We start from the raw sequence: 24,882 nt of genomic DNA, 5'->3' as shown, positions 1-24,882 counted from the left end.
TAAACACAAAATCAAATAGGGGTAATGCAGGAGTAGGTTTAATAATGAATAGGAAAATAGGACTGCGGGTAAGCTACTACAAACAGCATAGTGAACGCATTATTGTGGCCAAGATAGATACGAAGCCCACACCTACTACAGTAGTACAAGTTTATATGCCAACTAGCTCTGCAGATGAAGAAGAAATTGAAGAAATGTACGATGAAATAAAAGAAATTGTTCAGATAGTGAAGGGAGACGAAAATTTAATAGTAATGGGTGACTGGAATTCGAGTGTAGGAAAAGGGAGAGAAGGAAACATAGTAGGTGAATATGGATTGGGGCTAAGAAATGAAAGAGGAAACCGCCTAGTAGAATTTTGCACGGAGCACAACTTAATCATAGCTAACACTTGGTTTAAGAATCATGAAAGAAGGTTGTATACGTGGAAGAACCCTGGAGATACTAAAAGGTATCAAATAGATTATATAATGGTAAGACAGAGATTTAGGAACCAGGTTTTAAGTTGTAAGACATTTCCAGGGGCAGATGTGGACTCTGACCACAATCTATTGGTTATGACCTGTAGATTAAAACTGAAGAAACTGCAAAAATGTGGGAAATTAAGGAGATGGGACCTGGATAAACTGAAAGAACCAGAGGTTATACAGAGTTTCAGGGAGAGCATAAGGGGACAATTGACAGGAATAGGGGAAAGAAATACAGTAGAAGAAGAATGGGTAGCTCTGAGGGATGAAGTAGTGAAGGCAGCAGAGGATAAAGTAGGTAAAAAGACGAGGGCTGCTAGAAATCCTTGGGTAACAGAAGAAATATTGAATTTAATTGATGAAAGGAGAAAATATAAAAATGCAGTAAAAGAAGCAGGCAAAAAGGAATACAGACGTCTCAAAAATGAGATCGACAGGAAGTGAAAAATGGCTAAACAGGGATGGCTAGAGGACAAATGTAAGGATGTAGAAGCTTATCTCACTAGGGGTAAGATAGATACTGCCTACAGGAAAATTAAAGAGACCTTTGGAGAGAAGAGAACCACGTGTATGAATATCAAGAGCTCAGATGGCAGCCCAGTTCTAAGCAAAGAAGGGAAGGCAGAAAGGTGGAAGGAGTATATAGAAGGTTTATACAAGGGCGATGTACTTGAGGACAATATTATGGAAATAGAAGAGGATGTAGATGAAGATGAAATGGGAGATACGATACTGCGTGAAGAGTTTGACAGAGCACTGAAAGACCTGAGTCGAAACAAGGCCCCCGGAGTAGACAACATTCCATTAGAACTACTGACGGCCTTGGGAGAGCCAGTCATGACAAAACTCTACCAGCTGCTGAGGAAGATGTATGAGACAGGCGAAATACTCTCAGACTTCAAGAAGAATATAATAATTGCGATCCCAAAGAAAGCAGGTGTTGACAGATGTGAAAATTACCGAACTATCAGTTTAATAAGTCACAGCTGCAAAATACTAACGCGAATTCTTTACAGACGAATGGAAAAACTGGTAGAGGCAGACCTCGGGGAGGATCAGTTTGGATTCTGTCGAAATGTTGGAACACGTGAGGCAATACTGACCTTACGACTTATCTTAGAAGAAAGATTAAGAAAAGGCAAACCTACGTTTCTAGCATTTGTAGACTTAGAGAAAGCTTTTGACAATGTTGACTGGAATACTCTTTTTCAAATTCTAAAGGTGGCAGGGGTAAAATACAGGGAGCGAAAGGCTATTTATAATTTGTACAGAAACCAGATGGCAGTAATAAGAGTCGAGGGGCATGAAAGGGAAGCAGTGGTTGGGAAAGGAGTGAGACAGGGTTGTAGCCTCTCCCCGATGTTATTCAATCTGTATATTGAGCAATCATTAAAGGAAACAAAAGAAAAATTTGGAGTAGGTATTAAAATTCATGGAGACGAAGTAAAAACTTTGAGGTTCGCCGATGACATTGTAATTCTGTCAGAGACGGCAAAGGACTTGGAAGAGCAGTTGAACGGAATGGACAGTGTCTTGAAAGGAGGATATAAGATGAACATTAACAAAAGCAAAACGAGGATAATGGAATGTAGTCAAATTAAATCGGGTGATGCTGAGGGAATTAGATTAGGAAATGAGACACTTAAAGTAGTAAAGGAGTTTTGCTATTTAGGAAGTAAAATAACTGATGATGGTCGAAGTAGAGAGGATATAAAATGTAGACTGGTAATGGCAAGGAAAGCGTTTCTGAGGAAGAGAAATTTGTTAACATCGAATATAGATTTATGTATCAGGAAGTCGTTTCTGAAAGTATTTGTTTGGAGTGTAGCCATGTATGGAAGTGAAACATGGACGATAACTAGTTTGGACAAGAAGAGAATAGAAGCTTTCGAAATGTGGTGCTACAGAAGAATACTGAAGATAAGGTGGATAGATCATGTAACTAATGAGGAGGTATTGAATAGGATTGGGGAGAAGAGAAGTTTGTGGCACAACTTGACTAGAAGAAGGGATCGGTTGGTAGGACATGTTTTGAGGCATCAAGGGATCACAAATGTAGCATTGGAGGGCAGCGTGGAGGGTAAAAATCGTAGAGGGAGACCGAGAGATGAGTACACTAAGCAGATTCAGAAGGATGTAGGTTGCAGTAGGTACTGGGAGATGAAGCAGCTTGCACAGGATAGAGTAGCATGGAGAGCTGCATCAAACCAGTCTCAGGACTGAAGATAACAACAACATGCAAGAGGTACTCTGTGTTCTTTGCTTCCATCACTGTCTCACTGCTGGCCTGCATGCAAATTAAATGTGGGCCTGTTAAATGGTGGCTCATGATGCTAGGATATAATATAAACAAGTTAACTAAGGAACAAAGGGATTCCTAGTAGTCTTACCCATCTAGAAAAGAGTGGAAGGAAATTCGAATGACCTTCCAGTCCAAGTTCGAATACTGAAGGTGCATATTTATTGACGTGTTATTATCGTGGTTGTACCCTGGGGCACAGTAAAACATTTGTTATCAATGAGCAAAATGCATGTTCATTGTTATAAGAACATAATAACATCCACGAAAGTTTTTGGCTGCAATTATCCTAAGACATTCACATTTCCACATGCCATTCCTATAGCTAAACATGTATATCAAATAATTCATATACTAATATATATTGTGGGTATAATTTCGCACCTCACAAGCACTCATCCACATACTTTGCCGTGAACTACAACCACAATTAGGTATCATTTGATAGGTTGTACATCGTACATATGAATATACAAAGGAGACTGACATTGTCACGTACGTGTTGTAAATAATTGTTAACGCTTATTGCATGAAAGGTGACGGAGTGTCTTTATTATAAAAATGGTGTCATGAATGATTGCCTATACTAGTAGAGGTTGGAACGCCAGTGGAGATGAAACGGCAGGCAGAACTCAATGTCTGGGTGGAAGGCCCTCACAGGTGTTGGTCCTGCTTAAAGACAGGAAGTAGCCAGACGGACGTCGTGGCACCTGATCTCTGGAGCACAATAGGGTGACGGCCAGCCGCTATTGTAGTAGGGACAGGAAGGATAACCGAATAATACTTCCGAACGCTGAAAATCTTGGACGCAGGTGAGAGGAACGAAGAAGTGGCACCTCGGAAACCAAGCAGGCTGGATTATTTCCAAGAATTTTTACTCAGAAGTGTGTCATTGTACGAGTATAGGTTTTTCCTCGCAAACTTTCCGCGCTGGACGACAAAAGACTAAAATATGGTTGGTCGGCGTTCGGAAGAATCTGTAGAGACGGAGAATATTCCGTGGTTTCGGGAATATGATTCGTTTTCGGGATTAAGATGATGGGGAGCCGAGCCTTGCTGGGAGGCCAGCGGTGGAGAGACGGGTCTTCCATTGTGAGCGCCCGTGTGTGACGGTCGCTCGGTATCAGCTTTATGGTACAGACTTATTCGCTGTCTTTGCTGTCAGGAGAGTTTATAGTTAGAACAGTTGGGCACTGTACTGCTGCGAACCTATTCGATTCTGGACTTCACGTCTGGGTTGAAAGTCGTCCTTGAGTATGCAACGTTCAGTTACTGAGAGCACTTCTTCCGCGTATACTTATGTTGAGACGTTATCTGAACTCCATCCTTGTAGCTGGGAGTTGGCGTTTCTCGTCTGTAGAACACGGAGAGAAGACAGTATTAGAGTATATTAGTCAGAGGACCGCCTTCTGCCGTCCTAGTGTTTCAAAGAGTTTATTTTGTGGCTGGAGTTCTTCCATCGTCGCAGATGAGTACGGGAACCATATCGCAAATTGCTTCGGATTATTAGCGCTATAAAAGTTAAACAACTGTGCACAAGTTAGTTTATTTCCACTGAGGTCCCACACCACCGTAAATCATCTTTTAAAGTAGTTTCTTCTGGTCTTTGGTACGTTGATGACGTCAGTCATTTCGCGTTAGTGATATTAGACTGTACAGTCATAATATTGGACAGAGTTGGGCAATTGATTAATAATTTTAGTTAGGAAATATAGACAATTGTACTTAAAGGGTTGATATTAATCTATAATAAATATATTGAACAACAACGTTCATGATTTACTAGTTTTAGTTGCCTTCGTCATTCATTTATGTTTAGATTGTAATTTATATATAAAAAAGAGCATTAAGAGATCCTAAGATCTGCTTCAGGGCCAAATCATCATTTTAGCGTTTATTATTTTCCGTTGCGCACATTCATTTTTACACCCGCCTGGAGTAGCATCCTGAAATACATATATTAAAGGGTGGTCCCTTGATCATGATCCGGCCAAAGTCTCTCACGGAGTAAGCATCAAACGAAAAAACTACAAAGAACGAAACTCGTCTAGGTTGAAGGGGGAAGCCAGATGGCGCTATGGTTGGCCCGTTAGATGGCGCTGCCACAGGTCAAACGGGTATCACTGCGTTTTTTTAAATAGCAACCCCCATTTTTTATTACATATTTGTGTTGTAAAGAAATGTGAATGTTATAGTAGGACCACTCTTTTCGCTTTGTGACAGATGGCACTGTAATAGTCATAAACGTATAAGTACGTGGTATCACATAACATTCCGCCAGTGCGAACGGTATTTGCTTCGTGATACATTACCCTGTAAAAATGGACCGTATAGCAATTGCGGAAAAGATCGATATCGTGTTGATGTATGGCTATTGTGATCAAAATAATCCCCCTTCAAGCTAGACGAGCTTCGTTCTTTGTAGTTTTTTCGTCTGATGCTTATTTCGCGAGATATTTGGCCCGGTCACTATCAATGGACCATCCTATTTTTAATAATCTAGAGTTTTACCAAAGCATAATATAATAATGAAAGGGAAGCAGTGGTTGGAAAGGGAGTGAGACAGGGTTGTAGCCTATCCCCGATGTTATTCAATCTGTATATTGAGCAAGCAGTAAAGGAAACAAAAGAAAAGTTCGGAGTAGGCATTAAAATTCATGGAGAAGAAATAAAACCTTTGATGTTCGCCGATGACATTGTAATTCTGTCAGAGACAGCAAAGGACTTCGAAGAGCAGTTGAACGGAATGGATAGTGTCTTGAAAGGAGGGTATAAGAAGAACATCAACAAAATCAAGACGAGGATAATGGAATGTAGTCGAATTAAGTCGGGTGAAGCTGAGGGAATTAGGTTAGGAAATGAGACTCTTAAAGTGGTAAAGGATTTTTGATATTTGGGGAGCAAAATAACTGATGATGGTCGAAGTAGAGAGGATATAAAATGTAGACGGGCAATGGCAAGGAAAGCATTTCTGAAGAAGAGAAATTTGTTAACATCGAGTATAGATTTAAGTGTCAGGAAGTCGTTTCTGAAAGTATCTGTATGGAGTGTAGCCATGTATGGAAGTGAAACATGGACGACAAATAGTTTAGACAAGAAGAGATAGAAGCTTTCGAAATGTGGTGCTACAGAAGAATGCTGAAGATTAGATGGGTAGATCTCAAAACTAATGAGGAAGTATTGAATAGGATTGGGGAGAAGAGAAATTTGTGGCACAAATTGACTAGAAGAAGGGATCGGTTGGTAGGACATGTTCTGAGACATCGAGGGATCACTAATTTAGTACTGGAGGGCAGCGTGGAGGGTAAAAGTCGTAGAGGGAGGCCAAGAGATGAATACACTAAGCAGATTCAGAAGGATGTAGGTTGCAGTAGGTACTGGGAGATGAAGAAGCCTGCACAGGATAGAGTAGCATGGAGAGCTGCATCAAACCAGTCTCAGGACTGAAGACCACAACAACAACAATATAACTGTTTTAGTTTTTGCTCCTCCTGACAAACTAATTTTGCCCCCAATGGATAAATAACTGTCTGGGAGTCACAGAGGAAGTAGGTAATGTTTAGTGAGAATCACTAACCAGTCAGCTCAGGCCATGTGATGAGCTTTGAAAATGAATTTACCTCACAAACTCGTAGGGTGAGAGGTCCTCCGCCATGCTCCGTATGGTGTTTTGCAGAGTACGTATGTGGATGTTGACATAGATGTAGAAGAGGTTAAGTCCAATCATACCAAAAGATCCATCTGTCTCTCCAGCAGGCTCTTCGGTCGACGAGGAAACGGAAGCTCGGGCCTGACTCGCCACCAGCGGACCTCCACCACCCGCACCTCCACGATCACGATCACGAGCACCACCTGCACGATCAAGATCGTGACCAGCACCACCACGATCACGAGCACGACCACCACCACCAGCACCACGAGCACGAGCACGACCAGCAAGCAGAGGGCATGACGAGCCCCGGGTCCCCATCTCAAGACCACGGAGTGGACTCCCCTGCTGGACTCCATGCGGCAGACCACGACATCCACCTCCAGCAGCAGGGCGTGGTGGGACTGCATCACCAGCACCACGACCACCACCACCACCATCACCACCAGCACCACCACCACCAGCAAAAGTCTTCGTCGGGTAGCAGGAGGTCCAAATCGGCCCAGTCTCTGCAGGTAATTCTACGATTCTACAATAACGACAGGCATTTTCTACTGCTGCCCAGTTCTGGTTGTTTCAAATGGCTCTGAGCACTATGGGACTTAACTGCTGTGGTCATCAGTCCCCTAGAACTTAGAACTACTTAAACCTAACTAACCTAAGGACATCATACACATCCAAGCCCGTGGCAGGATTCGAACCTGCGACCCTAGCGGTCGCAGGCTGCAGTGCCTAGAACCGCTCGGCTGCCCAGTTCTGTTTTAGCATTCAGAAGGAAAGCATTCCTGTTTGTATCGAAAGTAACAGGCACGCCTTGTTATTAGAGCAGGTTTAATCAAACAGTCGGTGCAGTTTAATTTATTGCATTGGCTGTTAAGTCTACATTGGATTGCTCCATTTTATGTACGGTAACAGCTGCCAGTCTGCAGTGTGCTGGGGTTGAACTTCCAGACAGCAATATTAGAGAAAAAATCATTTAAAAGAACTGGAATATGTCCTCGCGGTTCTGACGTTTATTCGGTGTACGTAGTCTGTTCCTGTACATAAAATTGGGATCGAGATCAACATAAACATCTTTTCCGCCCTTCTTATTGCTCATGAAAATTACATATTGCATGTTGTACCACCATACAACGAGACCTAATACCCAGTATCACGTCCTTTTACATTGATGCATGCCTGTATTCGTTGTGGCATACTATCCACAAGTTCATCAAGGCACTGTTGCTCCAGATTCTCCCACTCCCCAACGGCGATTCGGCGTGGATCCCTCAGAGTGGTTGCTGGATCACGTCGTCCATAAACAGCCCTTATCAATCTATCCCAGGCATGTTCCATAGGGTTCATGTCTGGAGAACATGCTGGCCACTGTAGTCGAGCGATGTCGTTATCCTGAAGGTAGTCATTCACAATATGTGCACGACGGGCGAGAGACTTGTCCGTGAAGACGAATGCCTCGCCAAGATGCTACCGATATGGTTGCTCTATCGGTCAGAGGATGGCATTCACGTATCGTACAGCCGTTACAGCACCTTCCGTGACCACCAGCGGCGTACATCGGCCTCCACATTATGCCACCCCAAAACATCAGGGAACCCTCACCTTGCTGCACTCGCTGGACAGTTGTGTCTAAGGCGTTCAGCCTGACCGGGTTCCCTCCAAATACGTCTCCGACGACTGTCTGGATAAAGGCATATGCGACACTCACCGGTGAAGAGAACGTGATGTCAAGCCTGAGCGGTCCATTCGGCATGTTGTTGGGCCCGTCTGTACCGCGCTGCATGGTGTGGTTGCAAAGATGGACGTCGCTGTGGACATCGCGAGTGAAGTTGCGCTTCATGCAGCCTATTGCGTACAGTTTGATTCGTAAAACAACGTCCTGTTGCTGCAAGAAAAATATCATTCAACATGGTGGCGTTTCTGTCAGGGTTCCTCCGAGCCATAATCCGTAGGTAGCGGTCATCCACTGCAGTAGTAGCCTTGGGCGGCCTGAGCGAGGCATGTCATCGACAGTTCCTGTCTCTCAGTATCTCCTCCATGTCCGAACAACATTGCTTTGGTTCACTCCGAGGACGCCTGGACTCTTCCCTTGTTGAGAGCCCTTCCTAGCTTAAAGTAACAATGCGGACGCGATCGAACCGCTGTATTGACCGTCTAGGCACGGTTGAAGTACAGACAACACGAGCCGTGAACCTCCTTCCTGGTGGAATGACTGGAACTGATCGGCTGTCGGACTCCCTCCGTCTAATAGGCGCTGCTCATGCATGGTTGTTTCATCTTTGGGGCGGTTTAGTGAGATCACTGAACAGTCAAAGGGAATGTGTCTGTGATACAATATCCACAGTGAAGGTCTATCTTCAGGAGTTCTGGGAACTGGGGTGAAGCAAAAATTTTTTTGATGTGTGTGGAAGTCACTGAAGGAGTCGCTCTAATGCATACGTCCGTTTCTGACATGTGCCCCCAGCTAGAATTGTCGCCAGTCGATAGAACGAAGTGTATGTACTAAAAATGGACTGGTGGACAATGTTCTCGATCTGAAAGAGAAGAATAAGGAGAAGGAAAACTGAAAACAGAGAGGGAAAGCAAACAGGATCTTCTAGATCACAGAAGAACCTCACTCTGTAAAAATGAATCTGCTCGTAGCTCTTCAGACAAAAATAGAAAAAAAAGAATGTGCCCAGAGTGTGGCTATGACTTTGATGATGACTGGATACAGAACAGTAAATGTGAAAAATGATGGGCTGGCATGTGGGCTGTGTGGATTATGAAAGGGTAGCATGTCATCTCTGTGGCCACTGCTGGAGAATTCCATGTACCAATACTTGTCTATTTGCACGATATACGAGAGAGAAATGTCAGAACATGTGCTTCGGTAAGTGCGGAAGTCATAAGAAATAGCACTCAATGGATTATATGAAGATTACAGCACTGCATTGGTACCACTGGTTATCACTTCGAATGCCTTCTGTAAGTGGACCTTCCTGCCACCTTTTTGACCTTCGTTGACCTTCAAAGACCTTACTCTTACACATCATTGGATTTGTCTCGATAGCCGCAATCATAAAATGAGTACAAAACTCCCATATGCCTGTGTAAGAGTACACAGTTAAAACTTTTCCACCCTGGCCTTTATTTTGTCAGGTTTCGGAATGAAAGTGTATTAATTTCAACTATAATGAATATGTAGGAGCTTTAATAACAATCTGGTATATCAGCAGTTGCTGGTGTGGTCTTCAGTCCAAAGACGCACCTCTCCACGGTACTCTGTCCTGTGCAAGCATTTCTGCATAACTACAGCAGCCTATGTCCACTAGGACCTGTTTACTGCACTGATCTCTTGGTCTTCTCAACAATTTTTCCTTCCCTCACGTCCTTCCGTAGCTAGCGGCCTTGCCGCTGTGGTAGCACCGGTTCCCACCAGATCACCGAAGTTAAGCGCTGTCGGGCTGGGTTAGCACTTGGATGGGTGACCATCCGGTCTGCCGAGCGCTGTTGACAAGCGGGGTGCACTCAGCTCTTGTGACGCAAACTGAGGAGCTATTTGACTGAGAAGTAGCGACTCCGGTCTCGTAAACTGACGGCTGGAAGAGCGGTGTGCTGACAACATGCCGCTCCATATCCGCATCCAGTGGCGCCTGTGGCCGGTCGGTGCCATTGTTCCTTCCGAGGCCTGTTCGGACGTTCTTTTCACGTTCTTACATTAACAAATTTGCCACTCCTTGATACATCAGAATGTGACCACTTGTAACACTTCCACTGCAATATTACCGACAGTGCTATGTCACTCCTCTCCATATCCGATTCTCTATTATTATTCCCCAATCGGCAGATCATAAAGACTAGTGATTCAGTTTATCGATTTAGCCAAATAATGATCTACGTGTTCCTTTAGTAGCGAATTACGAATTTGCGAATAAGGTGTTTGAGGGGGAATGTAACGGAAACTGTAAACATTTATTTAAAAAATCATTGCAACCATTATGTACAAATCTAAAATTTTGTATGTGTAAAGTAAAAGAGCTAAGTTTTAAGTAAAAAGTACAATAAAATAGGAAGGATTAATACTTTTCCAGAAATTTGTATTTTTAATTTTTTAATTTTTTTTGTGAAGAACCATAACTCAAATTCTAATCATGCAATTAATCTGAAAATTTTATTGTAGTATCCTGAAAAGGTTATAAGACCACTGAACTACAGTTAATTTATGGTACAAATTATATGCTTAATAGAGTTTTTAATTCTGTACATCAAAAATTAACTTTTTTTACATACATTCTTCTAAAAATCAGAATGTAATTCCAGGATCTCGTATTTTCGTAGTTCGAGGCAGAGAGCAACACGTTGCTAACAGTTCTTGAACATGTCATAGCATTAGAGCGTATACTTTTCGAGAAAAGGCTTCTAATAACGTAAAAATTGTAAAAAAGAGAAAATGAGGTCAAATATTTTTCTTCTCATACTTCTACATGTCACAAGCTTAGCTCAATTCTAAAATCCTCCCAATATATACTTCTCATCCGCCAGGTTTCTCTTCTGTTCTCTTCAAGTCTGCCTGGCCTGTATTTGCAGGTAAGACGCTAATGTGTTAGCTTTCTTGGCCCTGCTCTCGTCGGTGGTGTAAAATGCTTTTGTTATAAACACACCAGCATCTATACCAACTATGTTCAGCACTTCAATTCCGTCATTATCTCCGCTATTATAACATAAAACTGCACATAGACACCTATTTTGAATACCGTACTTCAAGACCATAGAATGACTTGTTTGAGCATCTAATCCAAATTACGTTATTGAGGCTTTCATTTGCATTTTGTGTCTTTCCGTGAATACACTTCCTCAGAAAATCCGTGTCTGCAAGAAACCTGAATCTGGGCTTCATGGCATTCATAACAGGTTATGGTAACAAGTGTTTATGTGAATATGTCTCATTTCTGTTGTTGAACTTACACCAAGCGTCTTTCGGACACAGATTGTGCATTGGTGATTGGTCACTGGATAGTTTGTGGAACAAGATTGCCCGCACAGCACGCCTCATTGCCTCGAAATTATGTGTGTTCTTCCTGATAGCTCTCCTATAAAATAGCTGAAGAGAATCAATTTCTTTCAGCGTAAGCATGCGTTTTCCCCCTAGTGGTTTTCCATCCTGAAGTTCTACACCTTTCTTCTCTTTCAGCCAGCGACGAAGTCTACAGCCAAGCCCCTTTTGGATGTGGCCAACACGTTCCAATTTTCCTATTGTTGTAGTGTACGGATTTTTATCTGTTACAGCTTTGAACGGAGAGGAGTCCCCATCACCAAGGTATATAGTATATCTAACACCATACTGGTACTCAGATCTGGAGAACATCTCCACAACTGCAGCAGCCTCCATGCCCCCACTTGAGCCACTATAAGTTTTAGATCATGCTACTCCATGCTTTCCTTGCCACTGTCTTCATTGTTGGACATTTTCCTTGTTGCATACTGGTGGCAGTATTTAGATATAACTTCCCCTCCCGTCGGCGGTTCGAGCCCTCCCTCGGGCATTGTTGTGTGTGTTGTCCTTAGCGTAAGCTAGTTTAAGTAGTGTGTAACTCTAGGGACCGATGACCTCAGTAGTTTGGTGTCTTAGGAAATCACACGTATTTGAACATAATTTTTACATCCAAAACTTAACTTCAGTCTCAACACCAATAACAGATGCAACACCACACAGAGATGTGTGACCCCTTTTCATCCAGGTCCCATCTACAGACACACACTGGTCAGTAACATTTGCAGGAGATTCACTGTCATGGATATCTACCCCGGGATCTATTTCTTTTTGGTTTACTTGCACCAGTTCCTCCACAGCTTTCTTCGCAGAAACTTTGGCAGTATCGCATACAGCATCAGACACTTCTTTATTTATTTTTTCAAACCTTGCACAAGGTGGAGGCATGTTCAGAAAACCACACAATTAATTACCTACTTCCCTGCCCTGTGCACGGCATCTCAGAGCATATGCTAACCTAAAATTGCTTTCACAGGCGTCAGTTTCTTTTTGGAGGAGAAAAATCAAAATTCATAGCCACAAGAATTACAAATTAGTTTAAAATCACGAGCTATACCCACTCTTCTTTCTTCAACAACAATCGTGCATTCCGTATTTTTGCAGCTAACACATGAACATGAAAACCTTATAGCTTGGCAGAGAAGCTCTAAATCAATAAAGTCTGAATCCACTGGAATCCATATCAACATCATTCACGCACCCGCACAATTCTCCAGTCCAAAGTTTCGATGCTGCAACTGCGAGCTTATGTTCTTCATTTCGAGAAGCTTCCTCTTTTTTGTTGGTATACCGATGTCCATGAAACCTCCGTTTCCTAAACGTAGTTGTTCTACCACCCGTTATGCACAAATCTTGATTTCCACGTAAAGGTTTGCGGATTCAACCATCCACCTACTAATATGTGTCGTCGAAACGTAAATAAAGCACATGCAAGAAAGTTTTCAGGCAAAGATATAGCTGTCAACCAGAGGTTAGATGTCAGCCAAAGATATTGAAACAAAATAGCCTTCACGCTGGAAAAAATTTCCGCTGAAGCAATCAGTTTCCCAAATGTCAGAGAAGGTGGGAATGGCCACCAGCGAAGAGTTAATCAGTTTAACAATTTAAAGGCATTTCTAAAGCTGCTATCACGATAAAATTCACAGAAAACATAGATTAAACTGTATAGATCAAGAAAATAATATTTTTGAAAAATCGTTTTTTTGCACCAAAATCCATTACACCCCCCCCCCCCCCCAATTCAATTGACAACAATTAATCAGGAATCACTGTGTTGATGAATACAGGTCAAAGAAATGAGTTAAAATTTATACCGTGATCAGGGTGCGAACCTGGGTCTCTTGCTCACTAGGCAGTTGCGGTAACCACTGCACCACCCTGCCTAGTGAGCAGGCGACACAGGTTCGTATCCCGGTCACGGTATAAATTTTAATTCATTTCTTTGACCTGTATTAATCATCATAGATAAAGTTGAGACTTAATTTATGTCTCTGGAACTTTCGCTTTATCCGATTAATACAAATTCTGTTCTTTATCGTTGCTATTCAAGCTACATGTTTGATTCAGAAAAATTCCTTATGCTGTAACAGACACTGAATTTCTCCTTGATTTCCTTTACGTCTTGATACACAGACCACTATAAACAGCCTCACTACCTTCTCAACCACTGCTTCCCTTCCACGCCATTCGACTGATACAAGTAACTATGAAGCGATATCCATTCAGGCTGTAGATAACTTGTCGGCCCTTGTACTTTAGAAGCCAAGGAGTGTATTCTAGTCGCCGGCCGTTGTGACCGAGCGGTGACCGAGCAGGTTCCAATCTTGCCTCGGGCATGGATGTGTGTGATGTCCTTAGGTTAGTTCAGTTTAAGTAGTTCTAAGTTGTAGGGGACTGATGACCACAGCAGTTGAGTCCCACAGAACCATTTGAGCCTTGTGAGAAAGCAAAGGAAGTGTAATGTAACACTTTTTCGATTATAATTTTTTTCAGGCGATTTCCGTCCGCGAGCTGTGTAGTTTTGTCTCCAAGGAAACGCAGGTCATTTCCCGCAACACGCACATGAAATGTAATTTCAAACATGTACCCGACTCATACGAGTATACACAAAACAAAAAAAGTTTTGCATCACCTCGGTTCCGGGAGTTCCGGAACCTATACAGGAAATTGAGATAGAGATCAACAAAAACATCGTTTCCGCCCTTTTTATTGCTCATGAAAACCACACATTGCATGTTGTACCACCATACAGCGAGACCTTCAGAGGTGGTGGTCCAGATTGCTGCAAATACCGGTACCTCTAATACGCAGCAGCACGTCCTCTTTCATTGATGCGTGCCTGTATTCGCCGTGGCACACTATCCACAAGTTCGTCAAGGCAGTGTTGGTCCAGATTGTCCCACTCCTCAACGGCTTTCTCGCAAGGGAAACTCTCCATCACATCCCTGTCACATTGAGTGAAAATGGTTAAAATGGCTCTAAGCACTGTGCGACTTAACTTCTGAGGTCATCAGTCGCCTAGAACTTGGAACTAATTAAACCTAACGAACCTAAGGACATCACACAGATCCATGCCCGTGGCAGGATTCGAACCTGCGACCGTAGCGGTCGCTCGGCTCCAGACTGTCAGATTTAGTCGTAAGATGGCCCAGTGGACAGCTTGAACACGGATCAAGCACGAGAACAGGAAGAAGGTGTACTGGACTGTGAAGAAAAACGCAAAATATAAACAGTGAACGGTTCCAGAATAAGAAGTACAATATAGAGCAGACACACAGAGAAATGGCGTCGTGGTTAAGTGCCGGCACGGTAACTCAGCGTGTTCGGTCAGAAGGTTAGCTGCCCTCTGCAATAAAAAAAATAAAAATAAAAAAATACCTGTGTGAACGGGTCAACGATGAACTTTAACAGGTGTCATGGAACGTCATCCCCAAACAAATGTAACGAACACTAAAGAACAAAATGGAATTAAGCAAAAGGAACCCATGGTAATAAAAAAATAAAAATAATAAAAGTGGTTAAGGTGCTAAACTGCAAAAGTGGCGAGCCGTATTCTAACATCTCCCCCCCCCCCCCCTCCCTCCGCCCCGGACCAATTTTATTTCTTCTTTCTTCAAGTTTGTGTCTGTCTCGTGGTGTAACGTCCGTTTGTAACAGCGAGGTGTAAGGTAGGGACGTATAATGTCACTTGATTTTGCACAGTGGGGGATTAGCCGAGCTTGGTTCAAATGGCTCTGAGCACTATGCGACTTAACTTCTGAGGTCATCAATCGCCTAGAACTAATTAAACCTAACTAACCTAAGGACATCACACACATCCATGCGCGAGGCAGGATTGGAACCTGCGACCGTAGCGGTCGCTCGGTTCCAGACTGCAGCGCCTAGAACCGCTCGTCCACTGCGGCCGACATTAGCCGAGCGGTCTCGGGCGATGCAGCCATGGACTGTCCGGCTGGCCCCGGCAGAGATTCGAGTCCTCCCTCGGGCATCGGTGTGTGCGTTTGTCCTTAGGATAATTTAGGTTAAGTAGTCTGTAAGCCTAGGGACTGATGACCTTAGGAGTTAAGTCCCATTAGATTTCACACACATTTGAACATTCGATTCTGTACAGCTACTCTAATGACAGCCGATAGGAAGTGGCTCTCGAATGAGAACCACAAACGTTTGATGACAAGGTGACAAGTCAACCGAATCGTCCACCGGAAAGCACGTCTGGTGAGCCATACACGGCATTAGTGACAGTACCTGTGTCACATGATAGGAATGTCTTACCGGCGCACCTACTTTGACGACTGGTAAATGAGTGAGATGTGCCTGTTTGCCCTATGTAGGTATTCGTATGAATGTGAATGTGATCGCTCCCAAGGAAAACGTAATACTTTGCAACATAAGTTGCAGCAAATGAACGCAGCAGTTTCACAGTCACACACTTTCTCTGTGCTCTCTCAGAACATATGTTTTTAACGTTTTTGAAGTCCCGTTCCCTTCTGGAAATCTTGACTCTTGAATGCCTTTGTTGTAACGTAGTTCACAGCCGTTTATTTGTTGTTTTCATATCTGCGATCCATCTATGTGCTATCTCGCCTGCTCTCACTATTCATCACATTTACGTGCGACGGTAATGGAGTCTTATCGCGTGAGTCGTATTCTACAGCCAAGAAAATGGTTCAAATGGTTCTGAGCACTATGAAACTGAGGTCATCAGTCCCCTAGAACTTAGAACTACTTAAACCTAACTAACCTAAGGACAACACACATCTCCACGCCCGAGGCAGGATTCGAACCGGCGACCGTAGCGGTCGGGCTGATCCATACTGAAGCGCCTAGAACCGCTCGGCCACACCGGCCGGCTACCTTTAATACTCGTCGTTTTAATTTGTGGTTAAGTAATTAATCACATGAACTTTGATGGCACTTTTGTCGTATGCTACATTCGTTTTTTTATTCAAGAGCCAAATATCGTGCAGGCTCACGCGAGCACGCGGAATTGCCGCAACACGACGTAGCATGGACTCGGCTAATGTCTGAAGTAGTGCTGGAGGGAGCTGGCACCGTGAGTCCTGCAGGGCAGGCCATAAATCCGTAAGAATACGAGGGGGTGGAGATCTCTTCTGAACAGCACGCCGCAATGCATCCCACATATGCTCAATAATGTTCACGTCTGGGGAGTTTGGCGGCCAGCGGAAAAAACTCAGAAGAGCGTTTGTGGAGCCAATCTGTAGCAATTCTGGACGTGTGGGATGTCGCATTGTCCTGCTGGAATTGCCAAAATCTGTCAGAATGCACAGTGGACATGAATGGTTGCAGACGATCAGACACGACGCTTGCATACGTCTCACCTGTCAGTCTTATCTCATTTACTTTCGACGGTAATGTTTTCTTACCACATGGCTTATATTCTATAAGTAGCGAGTAGTGTGAGAACTGTTAAGACTACAGAACTAAAGTATAGTCTGCCCGAAGGTTCAACGGTACCGACCGGCCGCCGTGTCATCCCCAGCCCACAGACGTCACTGGATGCTGATACAAAGGGTTATGTGTTCAGCACACCGCTCTGCTGCCCGTACGTCAGTTTACGAGACCGGAGCCTCTACTTCTGAATGAAGCAGCTCATCAGTTTGCCTCACAAGGGCTGAGTGCACCCTGCTTGCCAACAGCGCCCGGCAGACCGGACAGACACCCATCCAAGTGCTAGCCCAGCCCGACAGTGCTTATCTTTGTCGTACTGGGCGGCACTTTGATGGTTGTCTATCCGGTCTGCGCAAGAGAGTTTCGAACACGGCTGACCTGCTTGATACCCTAATACCATCACCAATTACCCACGACGACACTGCTATTTTGACTGCTCTTTATTTCACTACTTGTTGTTGGAACGGTCACTGTTTCTATTTTGCTTTTTTTCCGTTCAGTGCACCTTCTCCCTGTTTTCGTACTGGATCTGTGTTTTTGACGGGCTATATGCTGGGCCATCTTACCTCTGAATCTGAGGGGGATGCGATGGTGTGGCAGTAAAGAAGCCCTTGCAGAGGCCACCGTCAGAATGATTGTTCAGTATGCTGTTCTTCTTCTTCTTTTACATGATTAGGTCCAGTGGACCGCACGCTGCTACGTTTCCTCCTCCACTGTGTTCTGTCCATTGCTGCTATCCGCCATTCATCCACATCTATTGATGCATGGTTTAAATCTTCATTGAGACCATCCCTCCAACACTTCTTCGGTCTCCCTGGGCGTCTCTTTCCTGTAGGTGTGAAATCCATGAGCTTCTGTGGCCATCTGTGATCTTCCAACTGGACTACATGGCCGGCCCACTGCATTTGTTTGGCTTTTGACAGTTCCTGCTATGTTTGGGTGCTGGTATAGTTCCTCAAGCTCGTCAGGTTGTGTCTAATCCTCAATTCCCTTGTGTCTGCATCCGAAGATCTTCCGAAGCACTTTCCTCTCAAAAACGAGGACCTTATGGAAGTTTTGTTTCCGGATACTCCATGTCTCACAGCCGTATAGAACAACAGGCTGGATCAGGGTTTTTTTACAGTCGAGTCTTGAACTGTCTGGAGAGATATCTGTACGGAAGGAGTTGTGCTAGGCCGTGGTAAGATCGGTTTCCTGCTTGTATTCTGGCATTGATCTCTGCTCCACATGACGAGTTTCCAGTGAAAAGTGCCCCTAGGTATTGAAATTCAAGCATTCTCTTGTAGGACTGGTCGCCCACCTGTAGTGATTGCAGATGACCAGCTGCCTGACTTTGACCACGCGTCATAACGACGTACTCTGTCTTGGCTTCGTTTATGTGGCAGCCTCCTTTAGTACTCTCGTCATTTGATTAAACTTCTCTTCAGACCTTGAGAGTAAACAGATCTCCTCTGTATTGGCTAAGTATGACAGCCTCTTTCCTTCGATTTCAATCCCTTATTTTTCTTGGAAAGTCTCGCGTACGATCTCCTCGAAGGCAAAGTTGAGCTTGTTTGAGTCCTGTCACAATTTCACATTCCTCAGTACGCGATTTCCATCTTCACCTTTGCATGTGTTTCGCTCAGACAGATTGGTAACCTTCTCTGCCGTGCCAAACTTCCTTCAACAGCTGAGCAGGCTCTTGGGATGTATAGAATCACAGACTTCTTAAAATCAACGAATACGCAAATCTTTAACATATTCACCCAGCGTCTCAGTGAGCTGCCGGAGATTGAAGATGTGATCTACTGTTGACCTCCCTGACCGGAAACCACCCTGGTACTCCCCAATCACCGATTCTGCCACTGGCTGAATTAAAAGTATGAGGTAATACTGTCCCTGGAGAAGATATTGAAGAGGCACTACGTCTATACAGGGTGCTCCATTGATCGTGACCGGGCCAAATATCTCACGAAATAAGCATCAAACGGAAAAAACGACAACGAGCGAAACTTGTCAAGCTTGAAGAGGGAAAACCAGCTGGCGCTATCGTTGGCCCGCTAGATGGCGCTGCGATAGGTCAAACGGATATCAACTGCCGTTTCTAAAATAGGAACCCCCATTTTTATTACATATTCGTGTAGTACATAAAGAATTAAAATGAATTTTTTAGTTGGACCACTTTTTTCCCTTTGTGATAGATGGCGCTGTAATAGTCACAAACGTATAAGTACGTGGTATCACGTGACATTTCGCCAGTGCGGACGGTATTTGCTTCGTGATACATTACCCCTGTTAAAATGGACCGTTTACCAGTTGCGGAAAAGGTCGATATCGTGTTGATGTATGGCTATTGTGATCAAAATGCCCAACGGGCGTGTCCTATGTATGCTGCTCGGTATCCTGGACGACATCATCCAAATCTCCCGGACCGTTCGCCGGATAGTTACGTTATTTAAGGAAACAGGAAGTGTTCAGCAACGTGTGAAACGTCAACCACGACCTGCAACAAATGATGATGCCCAAGTAGGTGTTTTAGCTGATAGTTGCAGCTTATCCGCACATCAATAGCAGACAAACTGCGCGAGAATCGGGAATCTCAAAAACGTCGGTGTTGAGAATGCTACATCAACATCGATTGCACCCGTACCATATTTGTATGCACCAGGAATTGCATGGCGACGACTTTGAACGTCGTGTACAGTTCTGCCACTGGGCACACGAGAAATTACGGGACGATGACAGATTTTTTGCACGCGTTCTATTTAGCGACGAAGCGTCATTCACCAACAGCGGTAACGTAAACTGGCATAATATGCACTATTGGGCAACGGAAAATCCACGATGGCTGCGGCAACTGGAACATCAGTGACCTTGGCGGCTTAATGTATGGTGCGGCATTATGGGACGAAGGATAATTGGCTCACATTTTATCGATGGCAATCTAAATGGTGCAGTGTATGCTGATTTCCTACGTAATGTTGTACCGATGTTAGTACGAGATGTGACACTGCATGACAGAATGGCGATGTACTTCGAACATGATGGATGTCCGGCACTTAACTCGCGTGCGGTCGAAGCGGTATTGAGTAGCATATTTCATGACAAGTGGATTGGCCGTCAAAATAGCTCTGAGCACTATGCGACTTAACTTCTGAGGTCATCAGTCGCCTACAACTTAGAACTACTTAAACCTAACTAACCTAAGGATATCACACACATCCATGCCCGAGGCAGGATTCGAACCTGCGACCGTAGCGATCGCTCGGTTCCAGTCCGTAGTGCCTAGAACCGCACGGCCACTCCGGCCGGCGAATGGTCGTCGAAGCACCATACCGTGGCCCGCACGTTCACCGGATCTGACGTCCGCGGATTTCTTTCTGATGGGAGAGTAGTAGGATCTTTGCTATCGTGATCCGCCGACAACGGCCGGCAACATGCGTCAGCGCATTGTCAATGCATGTGCGAACATTACGGAATGCGAACTACTCGCTGTTGAGAGGAATGTCGTTACACGTATTGACAGACATCATTTTGAGCATTTATTGCATTAATATGGTATTTACGGGTAATCATGGTGTAACAGCATGCGTTCTCAGAAAAGATAAGTTCACAAAGGTACATGTATCATATACGAACAACCGAAATAAAATGTTCAAACGTACCTACGTTCTATATTTTAATTTAAAAAACTTACTGTTACCAGTTGTTCGTCTAAACTTGTGAGCCATATGTTTGTGACTATTACAGCGGCATCTATCACAAAGCGAAAAAAGTAGTCCAACTGAAACATTCAAATTTCTTTACGTTATACAAGAATATGTAATAAAAATGGGTGTTCCTATTTAACAAACGCAGTTGATATCCGTTTGACCTATGGCAGCGCCATCTAGCAGGCCCAACAATAGCGCCATCTGGTTTCCCCCTTCAAGCTAGACGAGTTTCGTTCTTTGTGGTTTTTTTCGTTTGACGCTTATTTCGTGAGATATTTGGCCCGGTCACGATCAACAGACCATCCTGCATATGCTCACGTCTTCAAAAGCTGTTGCGAAATTGTGCTAAAACGGAGGAGCCAGGGCAGTGCCTCTCTTTACAGAACACCGGTACGGATAGGAGATGCTTCTGAAATGTCTGCTACGTATGTTTTGTGCAGGAGCTGCAGCAGCAGCGAGTGATGGCGAACGTGCGCGAGCGGCAGCGCACGCAGAGCCTGAACGAGGCGTTCGCCGCGCTGCGCAAGATCATCCCCACGCTGCCGTCGGACAAGCTGAGCAAGATCCAGACGCTCAAACTCGCCGCCAGGTACATCGACTTCCTGTACCAGGTGCTGCAGCAGGCCGAGCACGACAGCGCCGGCGGGGGTGGCGGCGGGGGCGGCAGCGGGGGCGGCGGCGGGGGCGGCGGGGGCGGGCCGGCGCTCGCCTGCCACCACGACGGCCCGCAGCTCTGCGACCCGGCCGTCGACAGCGGTGAGTACTCTCCGCCACGCACCGCAGCGGCACAGCCCGTCCGCCCCTTGGGGGGTGCCCACGAGACATACGGGCTCCACAACGAACTAAGTTGCCACTCCCAACATAAACTACTGGCCATTAAAATTGCTACACCACCAAGATGATTTGCTACAGACGCGAAATTTAACAGGCAGGAAGAAGATGCTGTGATATATTTACAGCAACATGATGGTCGCATCCGTGTTTGGCGACACCGCGGTGAACGCACGTTGGAAGCGTGTATTCGTCATTGCCATACTGGCGTATCACCCGGCGTCATGGTATGGGGTGCCATTGGCTACACGTCTCGGTCACCTCTTGTTCGCATTGACGGCACTTTGAAGAGTGGACGTTACATTTAAGACGTCTTACGACCCGTGGCTCTACCCTTCATTCGATCCCTGCGAAACCCTACATTTCAGCAAGATAATGCACTACCGCATGCTGCAGGTCCTGTACGGGTCTTTCTGGATACAGAAATTGTTCGACTACTGCCGTAGTGAGGACATTCTCCAGATCTCTCACCAATTGAAAATCGTCAATGGTGGCCGAGCAACTGGCTCGACACAATACGCCAGTCACTACTTTTGATGAACTGTGGTATCGTGTTGAAGCTGCATGGGCAGCTGTGCCTGTACACGCCATCCAAGCTCTGTTTGACTCAATGCCCAGGCGTATCGAGGCCGTTATTACGGCCAGAGGTGGTTGTCCCGAGTCCTGATTTCTCAGGATCTATGCACCTACATTGCGTGAAAATGTAATCACATGTCAGTTCTAGTATAATATATTTGTCCAATGAATACCCGTTTATCATCTGGATTTCTTCTTGGTGTAGCAATCTTAATGGGCCGTAGTATATACAGGGTGTTACAAAAAGGTGCGGCCAAACTTTCAGGAAGCATTCCTCACACACGAATAAGGAAAAGATGTTATGTGGACATCTGTTCGGAAACGCTTAATTTCCATGTTAGAGCTCATTTTAGTTTCATTCTTCCACCTACGCTCAATGGAGCACGTTATCATGATTTCATACGGGATACTCTTCTTGTGCTCCTAGAACATGTGCCTTTACAAGTACGACACAAGATGTTGTTCATGCACTATGGAGTTCCTGCACATTTCAGTCGAAGAGTTCGTACGCTTCTGAACAACAGATTCGGTGACCGATGGATTGGTAGAGGCGGACCAATTCCTTGGTCTCCACGCTCTCCTGACCTCAACCCTCTTGACTTTCTTTTATGGGGACATTTGAAAGCTTTTGTCTACGCAACCCCGGTACCAAATGTAGAGACTCTTCGTGCTCGTATTGTGGACGGCTGTGATACAATACGCCATTCTCTAGGGCTGCATCAGCACATCAGGGATTCCGTGAGACGGAGGTTGGATGCACGTATCCTCGCTAACGGAGGACATTTTGAACATTTCCTGTAACAAAGTGTTTCAAGTCACTCTGGTACGTTCTGTTACTGTGTGTTTCCATTCCATGATTAATGTGATTTGAAGAGAAGTAATAAAATGAGCTCTAACATGGAAAGTAAGCGTTTCCGGACACATGTCCCCATAACATATTTTCTTTCTTTGGTTGTGAGGAATGTTTCCTGAAAGTTTGGCCGTACGTTTAACTGTCGCCGTAAGGTGTTGTGGACGGTGCACTTTCCTGATATTCATTTTGACGTTCTAGTCAGCCTGTAAACTTGCTAACTATTTTGTCTTTACATGGGCTGTGCCTGACTTTATGTTATAAGTGACTGTTTGATAACCATTTTTTAACGGTCCCACGCGCACATTTATATTTATGGGGGAACTTAGTGTGTTTCCCTGCCTGTCGAACCTTAAGTATTGTGCAAATAACTAAATTAGGTGTTTGTTATTGTTCTAGTGCTATTATCTGTCAAGTGTAACACGCGACATTTTCTTGGTGTGTCATCAAGTGTTACAATAAATGCAAAATGCAGTGAACCGATGCGCTATTTCAGTTGTTCCGCTGATTTCCTATCTCCGCATTTGTTAATCTAAACAGATAATATTTAATTGTTCAAATATTGGAGGAAGGTGCGTGCTTTCCAGTACAGTTCTTCCGGAGTGAGCCTTTACAACGAACATCATTTGCAAATGTTATCCCCCCGCTCAAGTTACCGCTGTAATGTAACTTGTGTACTATGGGCTCCAGTGTATAATGACTCTGTTGGTATTCCCTCCAGGCGCGCTATGTTAGGTAGCAGTCTCTCCTTACTTTTCCAACAAACTTTCCGTAGAAATAATCTCATTAAATAATTCGCCCAGGGATATTATGATGGCTGTTTAAAGTGAGAATATCGATTTCTTAGGGGTCACAAATTATGATTTCTTCTAACACTCAGTAAACGCTAACACTTATGATAACATTCAGTATTTCAGTCCACATGCCACGGTTTGCTGTCGATTACTTCCACAACTTAAGGAGCGACCGATCGCTGCACGGACACGATATAAAAGCATTAAGACGGCTGCCGAGGAGTGTCGAATACTCAAGCTCGTATCAAGATAGTAGCTGTTCACGAAAGAAGATATACCATTGATGACCGTGCAGCTTCTCGAGAATAAATTATAAATGATTGAAACCCTCAGCTGCCGACAGGTGTTGTTGATATACCTCGATGGGGACAGCTGAAAATGTGTACCCTAACCGGGACTCGAACCCAGGACCTCCTGCTTACATGGCAGACGCTCTGTCCACCTGAGCCACCGAGAACCAGATGAATTGCACGACTGCAGGGACTTATCCCTTGCACGCTTCCCGTGAGACCCACATTCCCAACTGTCCACAATCTACGTACGTAATGCACGTGATACTGCGCAAAGAGTTTGACAGAGCACTGAAAGACCTCAGTTGAAACGAGGCCCCCGCAGTAGACAACATTCCATTAGAACTACTGACAGCCTTGGGATAGCCATCCCTGACAAAACTCTACCAGCTGGTGAGCAAGATGTATGAGACAGGCGAAATACCCTCTGACTTCAAGAAGAATATAATAATTCCAATACCAAAGAAACCAGGTGTTGTCAGATGTGAAAATTACCGAACTATCAGTTCAATAACTCACGGCTGCAAAATACTAACGCGAAATCTTTAGAGACGAATGGAAATACTAGTAGAAGCCGACCTCGGGGAAGATCAGGTAGGATTCCATATAAATGTTGGAACACGTGAGGCAATACTGACCCTACGACTTACCTTAGAAGCTAGATAAAGAAAGGCAAACCTACGTTTCTAGCATTTGTAGACTTAGAGAAAGCTTTTGTCAGTGTTGACTGGAATACTTTCTTTCAAATTCTGATGGTGGCCGGGGTAAAATACAGGAAGTGTGAAACGCTATTTACAGTTTGTACAGAGACCAGATGGCAGTTATAAGAGTCGAGGGACATGAAACGGAAGCAGTGGTTGGGAAGGGAGTGAGACAGGGTTGAGGCTCTCCCTGATGTTATTCAATCTGTATATTGAGCAAGCAGTGAAGGAAACAAAAGAAAAATTGGGAGTAGGTATTAAAATCCATGGAGAAGAAATAAAAACTTTGAGG

General features: G+C 44.4%; 1 protein-coding gene and 1 pseudogene across 1 annotated transcript in view; both read left to right on the top strand.

Annotated features, from left to right (window-relative positions):
* The window catches only part of LOC126295058 (homeobox protein B-H1-like), a 159,848-nt gene that overhangs the window by 60,765 nt on the left and 74,201 nt on the right, over positions 1–24,882 (top strand). The window contains exons 4-6 of the mRNA XM_049987305.1: positions 6,520–6,930; positions 20,989–21,208; positions 21,239–21,304. Of these exons, the coding sequence (XP_049843262.1) occupies positions 6,520–6,930; positions 20,989–21,208; positions 21,239–21,304 (697 nt within the window). The remainder of the gene's footprint in view (positions 1–6,519; positions 6,931–20,988; positions 21,209–21,238; positions 21,305–24,882) is intronic.
* LOC126295568 (5S ribosomal RNA) lies at positions 9,796–9,913 on the top strand (annotated as a pseudogene).

The sequence above is a fragment of the Schistocerca gregaria genome, chromosome 11, assembly GCF_023897955.1.
Source record: "Schistocerca gregaria isolate iqSchGreg1 chromosome 11, iqSchGreg1.2, whole genome shotgun sequence".
Taxonomy (NCBI): Eukaryota; Metazoa; Arthropoda; class Insecta; order Orthoptera; family Acrididae; genus Schistocerca; species Schistocerca gregaria.
The sequence above is the reverse complement of the archived record's forward strand: the minus strand, read 5'-3'. Positions and strand labels throughout refer to the sequence as shown.